This window comes from Gopherus evgoodei, chromosome 15 (genome assembly GCF_007399415.2).
Source record: "Gopherus evgoodei ecotype Sinaloan lineage chromosome 15, rGopEvg1_v1.p, whole genome shotgun sequence".
Classification (NCBI taxonomy): Eukaryota; Metazoa; Chordata; order Testudines; family Testudinidae; genus Gopherus; species Gopherus evgoodei.
Window position 1 is genome coordinate 16,665,278 of NC_044336.1, and position 20,736 is coordinate 16,686,013.

Here is a 20,736-nt window from a genome sequence, read left to right on the forward strand (position 1 = left end):
TCTATTTGCCCTGTTTACTAGGCAAATGAATGAGTATCTTATGGCTGAAAAACTCATTTGTGATCTTTAGGAATGAAGACAGAGTAAACTCTAAACTCATGTTCAGTTCCTAAGCCGTTGGAAAATGTCACTGAGGTATGAGATGGATCCCAGAGCTGTCCTGACAGCACAAAGCAACGTGATTCAGGGTAACGAGGGGGACTTCCTTGGTAAATTACATCGTACTGCTCCTTCACCACCCCCATAGACAGACACATCCACACCCTCTGAGCACATACTGCACACCACTCCCCAAGCACAAAAGCTGTGATGGGCTTGATTTTGCCCTGCTTGGGTAACATTGGCCAATGCAGTAGCTAGTCTGAACCTAACATTCTCTCTCAAGCAGAGAGTTGCAACCCTGCCTGCTGCTGTGTGGTGAGCAAGTGTATAGACCATGTCCTTTCCTTCACACTAGAGCATCCCTACAGCAGACGGCAAGATTTTCTTCTTTTATCTTTTCAATCTGTTTAGTTCAGTCTGTTCTAGGATTATCCTACATTGATCTTATTCTGCATCCTCTAATATATAGAGAGAGGGGGTGGGGAGGAGAGAGGTAGAGAGTAGAGAGAGAGAGAGATTGACTGATTGATTGATTGCAGACAGTATGGCCAAACAGTCATCTTCAGCGAAGTCACAGATCAGTGTGCTGAGCAAACAAGTAGATGGAGAAGCGAAACAATCAGAATTATACCATCAGCTGTTCGAGAGGCTTTAGAAATTTCATTTGGCCTGTCTTCTCTTTGGAGCCGCTATGGAGGAGGGTTTATTCCACCTTCTTGTATATTTTCCAGACTCTGTTCATTGCTCTTTCCACCAAAACAGATGCCTTGAAAACCTCAGGACGGTTTTATTTTGAAATAATGGTGAAGATTTTCTTACCTTCCCATCAAAATCTCCACAACAAATCTGGTGTTTGACTACATGATGGTAGAGGAATACAGTTCTCAGAATGCACTCCTGCAAGGTCATGTGGTTAGCATGCGCCTTTGCTTGCATATTCCCTAGAATATTTGTATTGCGTGCCATTTGACTGTAACGAAGGTCCTCATTTCATTGTACATATTGGCTCTTCTCTGCATAAAAGGGACAACTTTTAACTGACCCCTGTACTGTTTTTGAAAATTAGATGTTATCATATACAATATTTCTGCTGTATGCACAAAGGCCAACATTTTTAAAGGTGGGAGCTTGAAGTTAGGAACCTAAACCCATATTTAGCTAATCCAACCCATGTAAATTAGTGGCCTGATATTCCCCTGTGCAGAGCATCCACAACCCCCATGGAAGTCAATGAGATTGGAGAATGCTTGGCACCTCCAGCAGTCAGGCCACTTTCATTTCTGTGGTGGCCAGGCATGGATTTAGGTACCTAACGCTAGACTCCCATGTTTGAAAACGTTGCCGTTAAGCGTTTCAAAGATGTCTTACAGCAATGGTTCCCTTTAAAAGTTCCCAATAACAAGCAATTGGATTCTGTTACAATTGCCCTGCTGGACTCCTACAACTCAGAATAAATAGTTATGATCATTCAGGATGAGAGTAATGTCTAAAGATGGGCCCAAGCCTGAAATGTCCCACAGTTCCCCAGGGCATCTGGCTTTGGTCCTGTCTCTAGTGATGTCTGAGAAAACTTCTGACTGTGAAATTACTGCACTGTTCTCTTTCCTCCTCTATCTCATCCTTTTCCTTCCTGATCATTTCTATTACTGCTAATCTCTCTCTGAAAACTATGGTTTTCTTCTTTCTGTTTCCCCCTGTCCTTTTACTCTCTCCCTCTGTCTCTGTCCTTCACTTTCTCTCTCTCTCTCTTTGGCTTGCCTTATCCTTCTGCATGCTATACGGCACCCCTCCCAGGAAAGACACTTGTTTGATACCATATCACTGCTGATCCAGGAATCTCTGGAAGGAGAGTTGAAGCTGATGGACAACCTGTCAGGCTCTGTGTGCCATCATTATGCCCTTCCAGCTCCTGAATATTACAACTCTGAGAAACAGGTTAATATTCCTAATTTCCTGCACAGTCTCTGTCCAAGTCAATTTGACTGAGACCTGTATTGAAAAGATAAAGTTGGGGGTGGGGTTTAATCTAAAATAGCCATAGGGATTTTGAACCCTAAGTCATCAGAGCTATTTTATGGGAGGGCAAGTTAACTTATCTTTGTTTAAGATATTATATATTCATGCTAGAACAAGTGTGCAGCATTTAATCTCCCCTCTTTAATGTACTAAATCCAAAGCTAAATTTCTCTATACATGAGTGGTTTTAGGATGATGAACAAATGTAGCCCAGCTCCTGAGATTGGATTCATGCATTGCAACTGTACAGGTGCAGGGATCCAACTGTGCAGACTGGATGGTAGGATGGGAGCTCATGGACCAGATCCTTGAGTGGTGTGAAAGGACACTTCTCCATTCTGCAGCGATGCCCATTTACACTAGCTGAAGATCCAGCCCCATATGTCTCTCTAAATAAGGGGGTCCTGAGCTCCAATCTGAACCCAATTAGGGGAAGCAAGGCAGTACTTTAGCAAGAGCTTACATCCCAAAGAAGTCAGTGAGGTTTGGGTATGTGCTTAAAGTTAAACAGGTACTTAAGTGCTGTCTTCAGTAGGAGTGGACTTAAGCATGTGTGTAAGTGTTTTCCTGCACAGGGACCTTAAACCGACACCGACCCAGAGAGTGAGAGGGTTTGGATAGAGTTCAAAAGAACAATCAGTCTCATGATTATCTGAACCAAACCTCTGACCCATATGAGGTTCACCCATCATTAGATTTAATTAGCCCCAGGTGAACTAATATGACACCATTTCCAAAAGCAGGTGTGCGGGAGAAACCAACTCTTTGCTAGGTGGGATATGGCAGGCTCCGGTCTCCACAGCTTCTCTTGAAAGACACATTGCTGTGGAAACAGACTGTTTGAATGCATAAGATAAAAGTGCTAATCCTGTGAATTGAGAAAGGAAATGCTGATGTACTGGGAACCCTCTGTGGATCTCTGTCTTTGATGTAGAAGCTGTAGTTGTGCATGAATCAGTTTTCTATAAGGCCTATAAAACACTCCCTTCACTAACCACGCACCCATAGAGAAGTACATGAAAATCGGTAAGACAGATATCCGGTTTCAGAGAGAGTGCTCGGAAAGTCAAGCCTACACTTTAAATCCAGCGTCTGACTTTGAGGCTGCTGACAGCAGTGACTCTGCTTTGTTAGGAGAACACGTCTCCTTCTTTTGAGCAATCTAGACAGCCAGTACAAAGCAATGACACATTGTGCTTCCCATTACACGGCCATGTGTGCCTCAAGAGCACCCTCCACTGAAGGCTGCGTATTTTGCTTGAATTTTTTTTAGAGAGGACCTATCAATGGAGCAATCACAACACCTCTTCCTGACCCTGTCACTGACTTGCCGTGACCCTGAGGAACTCACAGAGATTTTCAAACATATTTAGGTGTCTAAAGATGCATATAGATGTCCAGTGGGGTTTTCAAAAGCACCTAAGTGGGTTAACTAACTCCCATCAATGATTCAAAGCCCATTAGCCCTGATCCAAAGCCCATTGAAGTGACTGGGAAGAATCTCACTGACATCAGGAGACCATGGATCAAGACTTTATGCCTCAGTTTACCCATCTGTAAACAAGTTGGAAAGTAGGTCAAGATCCTATAATGAAAGGCTCCCTAGATAGGTGTCATTCTTTACACTGCATTAAAAAAGTGTACATGAACAGCTGATTGCATCCTATTCAGATGATTTTGGTGTTGAGGATAGCACAGGGATCCAAACAAGATAGGCTAGAGTCAAACAGAACTGTAACATCGCCATAGCATTTAGGGATAGGAGCTATCAGAGGAGTCTGGAGGTTCTCAATGCCTCTAATAGTTAGATGTCATTAGAATAATAAAGATACAAGTATATATATACTTCCTAAGCTACTGTTACCTTCCCTTCCTGTTGGTGTTGTGAGGATAAATACATTAAAGCTTGTGAAGCACTTTGAAATCTACTGATGACAAGCATTATATAAGAGCCAGGTATTATTATTATTATTATTCCTCAGTTTGTCACATAGAAACCAGTATTTCTCACAGCACCTTTAGCGTACCATTGTAAATTCTGTTGTGAGTTATTTGTAAGTATTTAAGGCTGAACATAATGGGTTTTCTTACCCCACTTCCTTACTGTTTTATCTATCGCAATGACATGCATGACATAGATGCTCTTATTTTAGGGATAATGCTTCAGTATTTAGACGATGATACTTTTTTTCAAAAGATTTGTGTCCTGGTTTCTTATGCTTAATCATCTCTCCCTTGTTTAGATCCCTCTAGCTGAGATGGAGGCTCTGTCTCTGACGTCAGATATTCTCTCTGAAAAGTCCTGGTCCTTAGCTCTGACGGATGACTCTTTTCCTGATGATACTAACACACTCTTACTTAATGCTCTGGAAAGCAATGTACATACACTGGTCACTATATATTCTGATGTTTACAGGGTTCTAAATACTGCTATCCCATGGTTTATTACAATGGTATTTTCGGTCCAACCTTATCTCCAAATAGCACCTAAGCTTTTATCTGAAGAGGGCAGTTTATTTTTATTTTTTGCATCATATGTAAAAACATTACACTGGCTTCAAATAAAATAAATAGCACACCTACCCACCCCCAAAAAATGGATGGTGTGAATCTTGAAACTTTCTCTGCATCTGAAACAAATCAATGTTTGTGTGCATAAAAGACACACCCATGAGCAAATAGCTCATGCACCCTACGCAGAAGGATTATCTACTTCCCCTTGGTTTGTGACTGATTCGATTTTGTGACCAGAGGTGCCCCCAGTGCTTTGGGGATGGGTGCCAGATACACTTTTTTGAAAGACGCCAGCTGTGGATCTCTCAGAGATGCTGCTTGTTTTGTGAACTCTCATTAGCAACCAATATTGGATTCCTTTCTCTCTTTTTTTGTAAGAAATTACCAGTATTTTGAGCCCTGTTTTAACCATCTTCTTTTTGAAACATTAGACATTTTTAGCTGATGTGTAGCGGTCAAGTGCTTTTTTTCTGCTGTACAACAGACATAACTTCTCTTCCAACATTTCTGGATCCATTCTTGTTTTCTCTGTTGTCGTCCATATACCTATCTCTGGATGTTTGTGGTGTTGATAAATTTTCTATCATTCTAGTTGACTGTCATCCTAAGTAATATTTATTTGGGCTACATCATCTTTAAACCGTGACAATATTTCCCATCATGCTTCATGGCATCACGTTCAAAAGATTTTGTAAACTACGTTTAATATTTTGTATGGAACATTTTGTTTCCAAATAAGATATCTAGTGGAGGTGGGCTGAGGAACACAGTGTTCCAGTCTGGATCCAGATTGGATAGAGATTAGGAATCTGACAGCACTGAAGTCTTGTGAGCTGTTTTTCATGGGATCACCTTTCAGTCTTTTAAATGGCTTTCATGAAATTAGCTGTTCTCTCAAGATTTCTGCCATTTGAGGCTGAAATCTCAGAAGAGTTTGGCTGCACCAGAACTGGAAAATAAGCCCCTTCTGAGTTTGGATCTCACCTGGACACCTGAACAAGGGGAGTGGATTTGGATCTGATCTCGAATCCAAATGGATTTGAATTTGAAATTCCAGTTTTTGGACCATCTCTTGTATTAAGCAAAATGATGTGTAGACAAAGATGTGTGCATGCAGGTTGGTGAGGAGGATTTCAAAACAAAGTGTCAACATTACTGGTATTGAACTTACCCTCCGCATTTGAGTTACAGCAGGAGATTGCAGTCCCTAATGAATGTCGTTTATATCTAAATCAGCAAATTCATGAAGACTGAAAATAATTTTTTATGGCCGTGAACTTGGATTTGGTTGGCCAATTTTACAACAGTGATCCCCTCTCCTCCCCATTTGTTTTTTTTTGTAAATTCTATTTAATCTTGTCAATTTTACTGTGTACACAATGAATGACATTTTGCTTCTATTGGACTAAATTAGAAAAAAACCTCAGAATATCTATTTCAGAAAACCAGTCATGCTCTGAGTAAGTGGGGAGTAAACTGGCCAGTAGATAATTTTTAAACTACTCTGAAAGAAGGGGGATCAGCAATGTGCTTTATTGAACTACATTGACACGTTCCTCCATTTTCTATGATTTCTTATGAGTCCTTTATAAAGGAGGTATTTCTTTCGTTAGAAATACACAACTAGGCTTACATTATTTCCACATTTGATAACACCTTATAATTTTTTTTTAGAACGCAAGAATATAGGAATTACCCTACTGGATTGGACCCAAAGTCCATCTAGTATCTGTCTCTTGACAGTGGCCAGTGCCAAATGATTCAGAGAAAGCTTGAAAGAACCCTACACTAGCAGATGTGGGATAATCGGCCCCCACATTAGGTCTTATTTATATTTCTAATAGAGATTGGTTTACGCCCTGACAAATCAAATTTAATATCCTGCCAAAAAGTGTCATTAATAATGATTAATTGAAAAGCAAAGAAAAAAAAGTAACAGTGGAAGTCAAAGCAGGGTACATCTTCTGTGAACTATAGTGGCTCTTCATTCTTAGAAGAGGGGATGACTGTTACTTACTTACCTTTGCAGAAGTCTAACTGACTTGGGAGGGGACATATGGGAGGCTTGATTATCTTTTGATATGATCAGAGTTATGCAAAAAGCATGTGTGCATTGTTGGGCCTTGAGGCATGATGCCTGTTTCAAGTATTCCTGAAATAGTCATGGTTTATTACTGCCGTGTTGCTTTCCTCTTTTCCCCAGTATTTTTATGTGGTTCATTCTGTGACGGTTTGGTGAAACTACAAAATTAGGGGGCTAGCTTCCTAGTAGATCCATTTGTGCAAGTTTCATTTTGTTTTATTTTGTTTCAGTAGAACCTTGTACATATTGACAATTTGCATGCACCATCGTGCCCCATATTTATTGCAATGGCTGTTGCTAGGGATTCCAGGTTCTCTGGGTCTTCCAACTCTGTGATGTGTTCTCTCTCTTCTTTCGTAGACTGATCACCTCTCCAGAGACGACACCCTGACACTGTCCCCTAGCAAGGACTTGCTGAGTGTGAGAAAGCCTTCCGTAGGTCGCACCCACTCTTTGCCAAATGACAGCTACATGTTTCAGCCTCCGAACGCAGGCTCCTGTGCCAACTCCCAGGCCGCAAGGAATGCATCTCATCAGAAATCGCAGTCGGGTACAAATCTCTCCACTCTGACCATATCAGGGCTGGGGGGTTCAAAGAGTACCTACGGAACTACCTATGTTGCTGCGTATCATTTGTATCAAAGCTACCTAGATAGCTGTGTATCAGTTCTGATGGCAATTGGGTCTCCAGATCCCTAAAATGGTTTTGAAACGCTCATCTATCAGGTACAAACTAACAAACTGGCCAGTCTAGAATAAAAACTTCCTCCATCTGAATCTTGCACCCATTTTAGAACCAAAACTTTTTAAAGGGTTCAAATAAAAGGAAGTGACTAGACTGTTGGGAGGGCAGCATTTATAGCCTGCATGTGGCTGGCAACAGTGGACCCATCTTACATTCTGCCCTCCTATCGCTGCCTTCAGGGGTCAGAATTCTTAAGAACTGTGGAAGCGCCACCAGTCTCACCCCAGCAAACTAAGACCCGTGAATGAAAACCCCAGCTTCCGGACAGGAACACAGGCGTCACTTAACCTCTCTGTGCCACAGATGCCTCTTTACAGAGGGAGCTTGTGAGACTTATTGTTTGTAATGAGCTTTGAAATCCTGGGATGGAACACACCATGGGAATGCTAAGTTGTGTTATTGTTCAGTGACAAGACACTGACAGGCTGGTTTAGAGAAATGACCGGGTAGAGTTTGTGTTTAAAATGTAAATTACTGTTCAAAGATGGGTTTTCCCATTCAAAGGTTGTTTGATGGAGTGGACTGGGTTGGGCAAGAAGAGTTCTCAATTAACATATAGGGCCAGGTTTCCATAGACTGGTGCCACAAAGTGCACTTATGGTAGCATCTATCTGTGCAAAATGGGTAAGTGTATGTTTAAGGGACCCTTAGTGCTTGCAGTTTCTTAGGTTTACATGTGCATTTTTTTTAAGTGCTACCCCTGGTCCATATTGTCCATCAGGATTTCACTGTTGTGATAGTCAATATTTTGGGGGTGCAATTGGCAGAAATTCTTGTGTTGCACAGTAGGCTATGCAATACCTTCTGCTGGTCAGTTAATATACTGTACTGTTGTTCCCCTCAATTTATCTGCACCTGCTCTTAATGGACAACGGCTTGAAGGCTCTTGTCCTAGGTAAGGCAGAAAAGATTCTCCCGAGCATTACCATTTGCAAGCTGCTAACAGGGACATAATTTCATAGAGCTATTCAGAATGATACAAGATTTGAACAGATTAGAAATGGGATGTTGAAATTTGCATAGTAATAGGAATTCAAATGCACAGCTACAGTTTAACAGCAGAAACAAAATGTGGACACAACAGAACAAGACGAGCCTGGGGTTGGAAAGAGGCAATGGCATAATAGGAAAGAATTAGAGCCAAATACTGTCCCTTTAAAGGATTCATTCACATCAATAGAAAGACTTGGGGTGAAATTTTAGCCCATTAAAGTCTATGGCAAAACTCCCTTTGACATCACTGGGACCAGGATTAGTGTCCCTGTAGCCCAGGGTCACTGAAACGTCCTTGGTGTTTTACAAGATCCTCATGTTGCTCTGGAAGGAGTTTCTGGTGCTGTGTATGTTGCTGCTTAATCCAGGTGTCTTTGTGCCTATGTTGAGCTACCTTACAAGCCAAACCCAGGCTTCCTCCTAGTCCTTTCTTTACCTTGAACTTGCAATGTTCAGTTCCCATCTTGGTAAAACGAATAGCATCGGCTGACACCAGTTGAATCTGAGGAGCCCTCATTACTCCCTAAGGAATCCTGGATCAATAGTCCCATTTGGAAATAGGGCAGATATTTAGGAAAAGCTCTTGCATGATTCTGCAAAGCCATGTTGGACCCTGAAGTTTGTGCTGGCCATTGATGTACAATGTTTGGATCACTTGTTAAGTAGCTCAGATTTAACAGGGTATTGGAAGTAGGAGTGTTTAGAGTAAATGTGATTTTTTTTTTCTGGCTGTGATCATCTAGGGCTTAGAAGCTAAGAATGGTCTGACTTAGTCAGGATTTGGATTGAAGACCTCCAAGGAAAACTTGAGATGTTCCAGGAAATGATCCTAGCAATTCATCCTCCCTCTGAGTCAGAACTCAGCCAGTGACCCAGCACTGGGGTGGGAGTCTGAACTGTTTCTTAATGAGAGAAAACTAATGTCCTATTCATAACCATGTCATAACCAATTAAATACCTCATGTTTTACATCTGCCTTGGTTTCCTGGCAAAATTCCCATTGCTTTAACTGGACAAAGTATTCTGTACACCCTGTTCTAAGATGCTGTATAGTGTTGCTGGTACCTTTTAAATGGCTGCCCTGTTCCATCTAAAAAGTGGCTGCATTTCAGTGCTGAGTGAAGTGAACTCCTACCTGTTTATAGTTTGTAATTCTATAAAATGTCATTAGCAAAAGGGGCCATAATCACCAATAAATAATAACAACAGTACAATATTTCAACCTGAAAAGAGTTTTGTTGTCAGAAAACCTGGCATTTGCAGGAGGTATTTGTTTGAACATTCTTTCATAAGAGGGCTGTTATTCTGTGGTGGAATATTCCAGGACAAAGGAGATTCTGTGGGATGCATTCCATGCTAAATTAATTACTTTGAAAAATGTTGGACTTTGAGGGGAAGATTTTGCAAAGTTTCCAATGTAGCCAGCAACTACTTCAGGTCAAGGAGAGCCTTTAGAGCAGATGTGGGCAACCTATGGCACATGTGAAAAGGCGGCACGTGAGCTGATTTTCAGTGGGGATTACACTGCCCGGGTCCTGGCCACTGGTCCAGGGGGCTCTGTATTTTAATTTAATTTTAAATGAAGCTTCTTAAACATTTTAAAAACCTTATTTGTTTTACATACAACACTAGTTTAGTTAGAAATTATAGACTTATAGAAAGAGACCTTCTAAAAAGTTAAAACAATATTACTGGCACACAAAACCTTCAATCAGAGTGAATAAATGAAGACTCGGCACAGCACTTCTGAAAGGTTGCCAACCCCTGCTCTAGAGAATAGTTCCTCCTCCCATGATGCTTTGTGAAACCAGCCTGACATTGAAACTTGCCACCTATTTTTGTAAGTGCAGTTTTGCTCACTCAGTTTATTGCAGGCATACATGCCGATATTTAGATGCAGCTAGTTGATTTGCAGATAGTTGGGAAAGTAGATGTGTCCTTACTGGAATCTGCGCCCGCAAATATAGAGGCTGGGTTTCAAAATCAGGCCTTTTAAATGTTTAGGTGAATACCACTCTGCAAAGTTATTTGTTGTAAAGAAGGAATATAGGAATGATCAGGCTGGACCAGACTAGCAGTCAATCTAAACTAGTGTCCCTGACAGTGGCCAGTACCAAATGCATCAGAGGAAGGGGCCAAGAAAACCCCATTATGGATAATTATGGAATAGTCTACCAACAAATAGGGTGACCAAATAGCAAGTGTGAAAAGTTGGGGTGGAAGTAGAGGGTAATAGGCACCAATATAAGACAAAGTCCTGAATATCGGGACTGTCCCTATAAAATCGGGACATCTGCTCACCCTACCAACAAGGGAGTTTCTCCCTGATCTCTGGGAGTTAGAGGTTGAAGTAAATGTTTTTTGTTAATAAAAATATTCATTGTGCAATTCCTGTCTGGTCCAATGGGAGAATTTTCACTGAAAGGTTATTAAACTATGGGAGGAATCTACGATGAATGTGTGTCACATTCCTGTTTCCTGTCCCTTTCTCAAGGTTCAACAGCCTCCGTGCAGTCGCAGCCTGCTAACACCAGTTCTCTCCTGCAAATCCCAAAAGATCATTTTCACCACATAAGACCTCATGGTAATTTGGACTGGGAAAGCAAATCCAAGATCCCCCCAACTGTGCATTCTCCGTCTGCACAAAGATTACTTCGTAGGCAGGTAAGCAGAGCTGTGACTGTGAACCTGCTGTAGTTCAAGACTGATGGGTTACTAAGTTAACTGATGGGTTACTAAGCTTTGTATCACAATTTCATGAGATCTGTAACCCTCATCTAGGAATAATCCCCAAAAGATTGGTCGATTTTTTTAAGAGAAACCCATTCAATGTTCTCTAAAGAACCGAATGATGGCTTACATCTCCTTTGGCAATAGGCCTAAACGTCCTCCATTTGATTAATACTTTGTCCTTCCTAGCCTTTCCATTGAGACAGCCAAGTGTTCCTTAGGGGTCATTGGAGTTCACGGAACTAGTTCCTAACAGCTACAGAATGCTTTCCCCAACATTTGAGAGTGCACTGTGATTGCAGATAACTCTCTCCAATCAACTCTATGATTGCTGTAATTTCCTGTCATAGGAAAGAGCCATCACTTTTGACAAGGAAATGTGTGTTTTGCTTTAAGGAAGCCAAATCTTTTATGTCTGAACAAGCAGAAGTTGGAAATGTACCTTTTCTAGAGCAGTGATATGACGTTGAGTTACTTTTATTTTTATGTAAACTAAGAGTATTTTTCTTATGAGATTAAGGGAAAAAATTCAAACATGCCTAAGTGGTTTAGGAACCCAATGCTACACCTACACTACAAGATAGGGTGTGATTCCCCTGCTCATGTACACATACTTGTGCTAGCCCTAGTATAAACAGCGAGGTAGCCATGCTAGGATGGTTAGCAGCAATGGAGGCACAGCTGAGTCATGCCAAATACAAATCCACCTGAAACCAGTGCTGCCACCCATGCTGCCGTGGCTACGTGCGAGCTCAGTGAGAGCCAGTGGGAGTATGTGCACACGAACAGGGGAATCCCACCCCAGCTCATAGGGTAGATGTGGCCTGTGCTGAAACTCAATGAGACAGACACTGAAATTCTGAGTTACTTTTGAAAACGGATCTGAGGCTCCTAAGTCATTTAAGAACTTTTGAAAAATTTGCCTTTAGATTAATATCTTCTGTTTTCTAACAAATATATACCTTAACCAAAACCCTCCTGGGTTTTGAGGACACTTATTCTTGGCCCAATATCAGTTTTCTTATTGCCAATGATATAGGCCCTGATTCAGCCAAGTACTTAAACATATGTTTAACTTTAAGCATATGTTTGTCTGTCCCTGTTCAGTAAAACACTTAAACTTATGCTTAAGTCTCACATTCATAAAATTAAATACATGTTAAAAGTGTTTTGCTGAATCAGAGCCATATCTTTGGCTAATTTTGTAGCTCATCTTTACCCAATAGTTAGTTTTCTGTGTCTGATTTTCTATATATATATATAATATAGTGTGTTTGTGTGTGTGTGTGTGTGTGCGCGCGCGCACGCGCAGAGTGGATCATTTTTATTTTTCCTAAAATAATGTATTACTTGAATGAAATCTATCCTCATTTATTCAAATGATCTTCCTTTTTTACACTGAGAAAATAAGATAGTTAATTTATTGAGCCCTAAAAATGAATCTGAGGCACTAAGGTTAGCAGTTTCATTAATCTGTAATATTGAATTGACAAGTTAAATTCCCAATGTGTATTAGACTGCACCAGGCCAGCCAGGCAGCCCAGTCGACACTAATGGGGAAACTAATTGATTTAATGTTTCCAATTCATGAATATCTTCCCCCAGCTTCTGATGGGTAACAGCCCCAACCTTTTGGCTGGTATTTCTAATATAAATTACCATGTTAGCCATCTTCTTTAACTCCATTTTCCATAGTGGTTACTGCTGCATAAGACTATAGGATAATTCTTAATAGACTGTTAGTTTGCAATTTAAGAGCAAGAACTGCAGCTGCTATAAATCAGCACGGCTCAATTGATTTCAAGAGCTATGCCAGTTTTCACCAGCTGAGGATCAGGCCTTAATGCCTTAAGTTTAACACACAGAACTCCAGGTAAAACCAGTGGGAGATGCAAACATGTGCGCGTGTGTAATTGGACCCAGAATGTTCCCAATAGTCTATCCTATGTCACAACGTGAGATTTTCAAAAGGATTTAGCACTGGCCTTGAAATCAATGGGAATTCTACCATTCTCTTCAATGGGAACACAGACTAGAGTATGTCTATGTTGCAGAAAAAGGTGTACTTAACTTGGACCAGCTAACTCAGGTTAAAATAGCAGTGAAGAAATGGCAACTTGGCTTTTAACTCAGGTTAGCAGTTTGAGTTTAGCTCCAGGCTGTCAGATAGACATTGCAGTCTATTGTTTAAACACATTAATACAGAATTTCTAATTTGTGGTCCAAATAAGAGGTGAGCACGCAAACTCTATCAAGATTCCAGATACATATTAGTAATAAAAACACACACAAATATATGTGTGTATGTGTGTGTGTGAACATATACCCACATTAACATATTTTTATATTATTATGTATATGTATGCATATATATTTGTGTATGTAAACTTTCCTGCAAATACTTGCATGTGCTTAATTTGAAGTATAGGGGAAGATTTATTAAACTCAAAGGGACTACTCATGCTTACATCTTTGCAGGGTGTGTGTGTGTTTTCCATAAAGCTTTGGAGGATCAGGGTGTGTGTATGTAGTCTATGGGAGTTTTTCCCAGCAAAAAACAAACTGGTTGATATTTGTAGACTAGTTAATAAAGTTTCATTTTAAAAAAGTAATTTTGAGCTGCTAGATGACAAAAATGTTATTACAATTAATAGCCCATCTCTTCATCCTGGTATATTAAAGTGGGGCCAGCTGTATTTTTTTTTCAAATATTATAAAGAGGAAAATAAACAATCTCCCCAAGATGAGACATTTGCATGAAGAGCTATTAAAATTGATTTATAAATCCTTTAGCAAAGGGGCACACAGCACTATGGAATACAATGACTTCTGCAAATGGGTAGGTAAAACTGCCATGTAAAGGTGCTGCTCAGAGCCAATTTGCAGCTATGGGGAAAATAAGTCTGTATCTGACTCCAACCAGTGTAGGTAAAACATCCCTGAGGACCCTGAACTTACACTTCTAATAGGTAGAAATAATTACGGATGCTTCACTCTAGAGGTACAGTCATCCATTTCACGTTAATCAAAATCACCTTACCAACAAGAATTTTCAGGTAATTCTGTATCATATAAATGTATTCAATACCAGCCAATTCTTTGAGATTTGGGGACACTTAGCATTTTTAGGATCAAGGATTGGGCCCTTATTTATTTAGTACCAGCAATGTCCTCAACCACATAATAGACAGTCCTTGCCCTGAAGATCTTATATAAAACTCCCCCCTCCCTTCTTCAGTCTCCAGTGGGTTTTGACCATTGGAGCATGAGTGCTAAAAGCATGTGCCTGGCCAGCTTGAGCTAGAGCAGTGGCTGGCAGTAGTAACCGACTGCGTTCTTATACAAACCAGTCCCTAGATAGGGCCAAAGATAGGCACGGTGCTAGTGTTGTTCAGATTTGCATGCTAAAAAAGATGAATGCATAGAGAACAGGGCACACTGGGAATGCAGAGGTAGGATAACTAAGCCCAGATACGGCAAACGCATATGGGTATGCTGGGGAGTAGCTCCACTGGACACCAACTATTCAAGTGAATATGGGCCAGCAGGAGCAGGGCTTAGTGTGTGAGGGGGGTGTTTACATTTCATTAACAATGTTCCAAACTCCCTTCTTTTAGGGCTTCAGCTCATGGCCCAGCAAAGCACTTGGGCACAAAGTTAACGTCAAGCAGGACGATTTGTCTGCTTAAAGTTAAGCCCTGATCCAGTGCCTAATGAAGTCCATGGAAGACCTCCCATTGACTAGAATGGGCTTTGAATTAACCCCTTCCTCATTTGCAGAAGTAAAAATAAGGCCAAACCTTAGGTAAACTTTTGATGAGTGTTTTGGTTTGGGTTATCTAATCCTATATACTTTAGGGATACAACCTGAGAGTTGATATTCTTAAAGCATTAAAGTCCAAATTCTGCTCTAACTTGTACCGGTGTAAACCCAGAGCAACTCCAATGAAGTCATAGTGTTACTATAATATGTAGTTTGTGTTAGAATATAGAAGTCATTGGATTTTCTCTGCATTTGTGTTAGTGTGTTTTCAAAGCAGAGTTTGACCCCAGGCATGACAACCTGCCTTGTTAACTGTGCCTTCCTTGTACTAACCTTTGTTTGGTGTGTCTCTCTTATCTGACAACTATCCTCCTCCCCAATGCCTTGGCACTCTACTACAGGTGGCAATAAGGAATGACTCCTTGGACATGTATTGCTCTGAAAGCAAAGAGAATTTGCACGCTGAGGTGAATGAACTCTCTGATACAAATGTGCCAGCTGGATCCACAGAGGACCCATCAGAAGCAAGTGAATCGGCCTGCTGGGGCCAATCAAGTGTTCGCACTCAGCATTCCCACAATCAGTATAATATATCCAAGCACACACCAGCTTTGTGTGCATGTACAGACTCATATCAAGAGACACTTAGAGACTCGATAGACCAAGACGTATCTGAAATAAACAGCTCTTTGGAGCCTTTCAGTTCAGGAACTTGTACAGCCTTGAGTGCCTGTTCAGTGGTTCCACCTCTAACTCCCAAGAGGAACATAGGCAATAGCAGCAATGTTACTTTGAAGGACCTGAAGAAATACTACAGCGTAGATACCCAGGGTCTTCTCAGAAAACCATCATCTTGGTTAGATGATCAAAGGAGACATTCAATAGAAATTTGTTCCATGCAAAACAGCCCTCAGCACCATTCCACATCTAGCTCTTCTGGCTTCATAAGTCAGGTCTTAAGTGAAATGGAAGGCTTGCAAGGAGCCCGGCAGAAGAAAAAACTGAGCCCCCCGTGTATATCTATAGATCCACCAGATGGACAAAGTTTGTTACCTAGAGGATCTCATGGTATTTCATCGCCCAGCGCAGACATTTGCTTGCGAAGGCGTGCGCCATCTTGTGATTCCAAGGACTCAATGGATATAGGAGATTCACTGCTTCCAGACAGTATGTCAACATCTCCTACCCCAAAGACAGACTTGTTGACACTTCCTAGTTTTTCCTTTGATCAAGCAGAAATGGACCCCTGAATTATATTTCTGTTGGTGCCAAATGTTTTCTTCCTTTCATGTAATAAAAAAAATACAAATTAAAAACAAACAAAAAATCCCTCTGTATTTTCAAATGGCACTGGGTAAAAATTTCCAAAGAAAGTTGAAAGAACCAGCTGTTTAAAGAGTGGTTAACCTATATCACGCTTACTTAAGCATATGTTCTGCTTAGGTAAAAGCAATACATTGTGCAGAATCTATATGTATATTATATTTTATTAAATTAATTGACTCTAGTATTGCGGGATGTACTACATTTTGTGACTAAGATCTTGTTTAATTTTCTTCTATTTTATGTATCAGAATATTTCTGAGATAAGGTTTGGGTTTTATGGACATTTTAACAAAATACATATTTAATCCTTTTTTGTTTTGGTTTGGTTTGGTTTTTTGCAAAGCACAGGGTATAGCCAATTAGTGCATTACAGAGGAAATATATTCCACAGTCAACAAGAAGGAGAATAATTTTGAACTGTAATGTAACCCCTTCCCCCCCTTAAACTTAATAGTTTTCTGTAGAAAATAGTCATTTGAATATTTCACAAATGCAATAGAATTCTTTTTAATAATCGAATAATTTTCCAAACTACAGTTAAATCACCCATCAGAGTCAAAACAGGTGCATTAGAACAGGAATGTACAATATGCTGACAGATGCATGAAGATTTCTAATGTAAAGGGAATTTAACTGCATACTAGCATGACACAATATTGGTTTATAAAAAGGTATTACATATATTGCCACTGATTACAATGGTGGTTCTTAACTTGTCAATGGATGCAATTTTCAAAAGCACCCAGGTGATTTAAATACATAATCCCATGGGCACTTTTTACAATTTTACCCAATATCTTTAGCTACCTAGAGCCCACTCCTGAGCTCTCCTGTCAGCAGTTTTACACTAGTCTAAGTCTATTGAGTTCAATGGAGTTATTCCTACTTGCACCTATCAGAGAGGAAAATCACACCCCTAAGTAAGATCTGCAGTTAGCTAAATTCCATATAGCCATGATCCAGGAAAGCATTTAAGCATGTTCTTATGATCATCCCTGTCCAGCAAAGCACTTAAATGATTTCAAAAATCTAGGCTTAGGAATTGTTGCATTGCAATGCGTAACTGATTTAAGAGCCTAAATTTCATTTTCAAAGTGATTCAGGCACTTAGGAGCTAAATACTATCAACTGCCCATGGGATTTTGGCTCCTAAATGCCCAAATCACTTGTAAAATTAGATGTAGGCTCCTAAATCGGTTAGGCATTGCAATACTGTGCACAGCAACACCTAAACACCTTTAAAAATCTGGGCCTGAAGCATGAGCTTAATTTTAAGCATGTGTTTAAGTCTCATTTAAGTCAATAGGATTTAGGTGCTTAAAGATAAGCATATGCTTATGTGCTTTCCTGAATGAGAATGCTTTGCAGAATCAGAGCCTAGCCGAAGGTCATTACCAAAAAGAGTAGGGAAACCTGCAGTACAACTACTATTTATCTTAGGTAAAACTGGCAAGTTTTTCAGTGCCACAACTGGGAGCTAATTTGTAAGGCCCTATTTTCAATTTCCTTTCAAGCTGGAAAGACTTTAACCAGCAACTCTTTCAAATTGTGGTATAAGAATAAATTAAGATAGAATTTTTACCAAATGTTTATAACATGTCCTTAATGTCAATCATCTCCAAAATTCATGGGCTAAACTCTGTGCTAATGCTCCATGCAAAACTCTGTTTGTCAAATCAAAGTCAGAGAGAGAACGCAGAATATGAAGCACTGCAGAATTTGGCCCAAGAGGCCCAATCCTGCTCTCAGCTACTCCAGTATGAATCTGAAGTGAACTTCATTGAGCCTCAGTAGAGTCGACTTCAGATTGAGGCTCCTTAAAAGACTAATCCACACTTAATTTCAGGTATGGGAGTAGTCCCAATTAAGTTAATGAGACTACTACCATGCTTAAAGTCAAGCACATGCATAAATCTTTAAAGGATTTTGCAGATTTAGCCTTACACCAGTGTAATTAAGAGACAGATTTGAGGTAGTTTAATTCAAAATGACTAGTTCTCTTATTCAGGAGATTGAAATTCTTTGAGTGCCACTGATTTTTTTTCAAACTCCTAAGAAATCTTGGTTTCAAGTCCTTTGGTGGGCTCAGAGATTCTCCCAGTGTTCCTTTTTGTATCGAGATTAGCTTCAAATAAATATACACAAGGAAGATGCCCTACATTTAATAGATCTATATGAAGATTTAAGTTACTTTTATTTTCACTTGAGGAAATTTACTTTCCTCAACAATCACCATTGATTTTGCAAGTCCTGTACAAAAACCAGGGATTATACAGCAGGAAGTAATCAGTTTATTTTAAAGATTAACATTCTGTACTGTTTCTTCCAAATAAATTTCTTGGCTAGGATGATGGGCTTTTTTTTTTTAAACCCTGCTCAAGAGTCCTAATGTGTGCCCTCACACAGAGCACTTCCTCTCATAATCCGAGTCAAAATCCAGAATTAAACCCAGTTAAAGCAATTGTTACAAACAAACCTTTCATCGGTGCTTCACCCAGATCCCACTTAAGGAAATAATAAAATTACAATGCATTAAGCCTGAGAAATATTCTTAATCCCTTTTTGGTTTTACACTCCTAATGAGCTTTAGACTTCCCTTTTGAGCATACCAAATAATCCAGCAAAATGGTCCACTAAAATTACTGTACCCAAATTTGCTAAACGACTAGCAATGTGTTTCTATAGCTGGAGTGGAGCTGCATAGTAAGAGGTCTACACAACACAGTACCTTCCTGGTAATATAACGTGCAATATGTTAGCCTGAAATCATGGTGCAAGAAGATGAGGTAATGTCAATCCATGCTCACAGCTCCAACTGTAACAGGAAGCCTAACAACTGTATAACTTAAAAACGGTTCTATTTTTAGTACTTGGGGTTTTGCCTACTGACAAGGGTTGTGTGAATAACAATAAAACAAAGTTTACATCATACATTCATGTTCAATAAAGACCAATCAATAGAAAAATACTGTACAAAAATGCATTCAGGAAAAAAAATGCACGTAAAATCATTTGTTTTCTAACTGATAAGAGTTTTTTTCTAGCTGCCCTTTTGAAAAACAAATATATGTACTACAGAGTGTGCAATAATCTTAAAATCATTTTAAATACCTTTGGGGGGTTTTATAGAAATTGACTTTTTTTAAAATAAAAATGTAAAAAATCCACAGGAATTCTGTAGAATGGTTATGTTGATTGAATTTTTATATTTTTGTAGAAATCTGTAGATAAATTGTTAAAAGTGTGCATAGCATCTTGGAAAGAGAAGCAGCTATGTCTAATATTTTCTTTTAATAAATTTGGGGCCAGACCTAGTATAGTCCAAGATTTATAACCTAGTTCCAAAGACCGCATAAAGGTAATGGTTAGAAGTGAGTAGCTAAGCTAAAGTTCTAGGATGTTGCAGTGCTACACTGTTAAAGAACTGTACTGATATACAACATGCCCACCCTGAGAAGTCAGCCAGCCCTGATGCTAATACACAGCCCCGTGGTTCTCCAGTTCATTCAAAGCACACCAGCACTTTAATATTGTGGATTTACTGTAAACAGATGGGAATAGAATATTCTGCTATTGCCAGTCTTATGTGTGAGAGGAAAAGAGATGGCGATTGTGTCTGGAAAAATGTAAATTCCATAGTTGCCGCCATTGCACATAACTATTCATAGACAGAATACAGGTTATTTAAACTGTAGATAATATGGAGGGGGCAGGTGGAAACACTGTTTTTGACTTCTGTAGATTGCACTCAACACAAGGTTTGGTGTAAGGCACAAAGAAATAAAAAAGATTTATTGTTGTAAATTAGGCTATGCCCTGGTCCCCCTGTTCTGCACCCGTGACTATAATAATCCATTTACACTATTACACGAGATGACTAGAGTAGGCACAGTACCATTGCAATGTCCGTAACAATCTAGCATATATGATAGAACTTTGTATTTAATACTTAATATATTGTTATACTGTATCAGGTATATAGACCAAAAACTCAGTATTGGATCAGGGCAACAAAAGATGGTATTAAAGGGGAAAATTGGGTTAAAATGTTCTCTTATTTAGAAAAAAATGAGTGTAAATCTTTACAAATGACAAAAACAAATGTGTCCTATTAAAAGCTTTTGAAAAGAAGAATGCGCACGTCACTTCTTTTGTTGTTAATGATGCAAATCTATTTATCATGCAGACTACTCGAATCTTTGCCCAAGCTCTAATTGTAAACATGGCGGAGGGGACATTGTATAACTTCACTGAAGCAGACTGGCAGGGTTAAAGAATGGTTAGCAAATGTCAATCCTTTGTGAAGTGATTGGCTTTACACCAAAGATGAGTTTGGCCCAGCATGTCACCAAGGGCGTGTTGCTTTGCTATAAACAAGGTAGTCAGTTGCATTAGACGGGGCCTGAATGCAGTTTGGCTAGCGGCTGTATAATAAAATCCACAAGGAAAGGGCAGAGACTTTTT

At 39.7% G+C, this 20,736-nt stretch overlaps 1 protein-coding gene across 9 annotated transcripts in view; it reads left to right on the plus strand.

Annotated features, from left to right (window-relative positions):
* CACNA1G (calcium voltage-gated channel subunit alpha1 G) overlaps positions 1 to 17,481 on the plus strand; it is a 146,753-nt gene extending 129,272 nt beyond the window's left edge. For 7 of the 9 annotated variants that reach the window (XM_030534552.1, XM_030534555.1, XM_030534557.1 and 4 more), the window contains 5 exons: positions 1,897 to 2,037; positions 4,362 to 4,496; positions 7,076 to 7,265; positions 10,948 to 11,117; positions 15,348 to 17,481. In XM_030534552.1, coding sequence (XP_030390412.1) covers positions 1,897 to 2,037; positions 4,362 to 4,496; positions 7,076 to 7,265; positions 10,948 to 11,117; positions 15,348 to 16,196 — 1,485 coding nt within the window. In that variant the 3' untranslated portion in view covers positions 16,197 to 17,481. The remainder of the gene's footprint in view (positions 1 to 1,896; positions 2,038 to 4,361; positions 4,497 to 7,075; positions 7,266 to 10,947; positions 11,118 to 15,347) is intronic. The other 2 variants (XM_030534560.1, XM_030534561.1) reach the window with 2 other exon arrangements.
* The last annotated feature ends 3,255 nt before the right edge of the window (positions 17,482 to 20,736 follow it).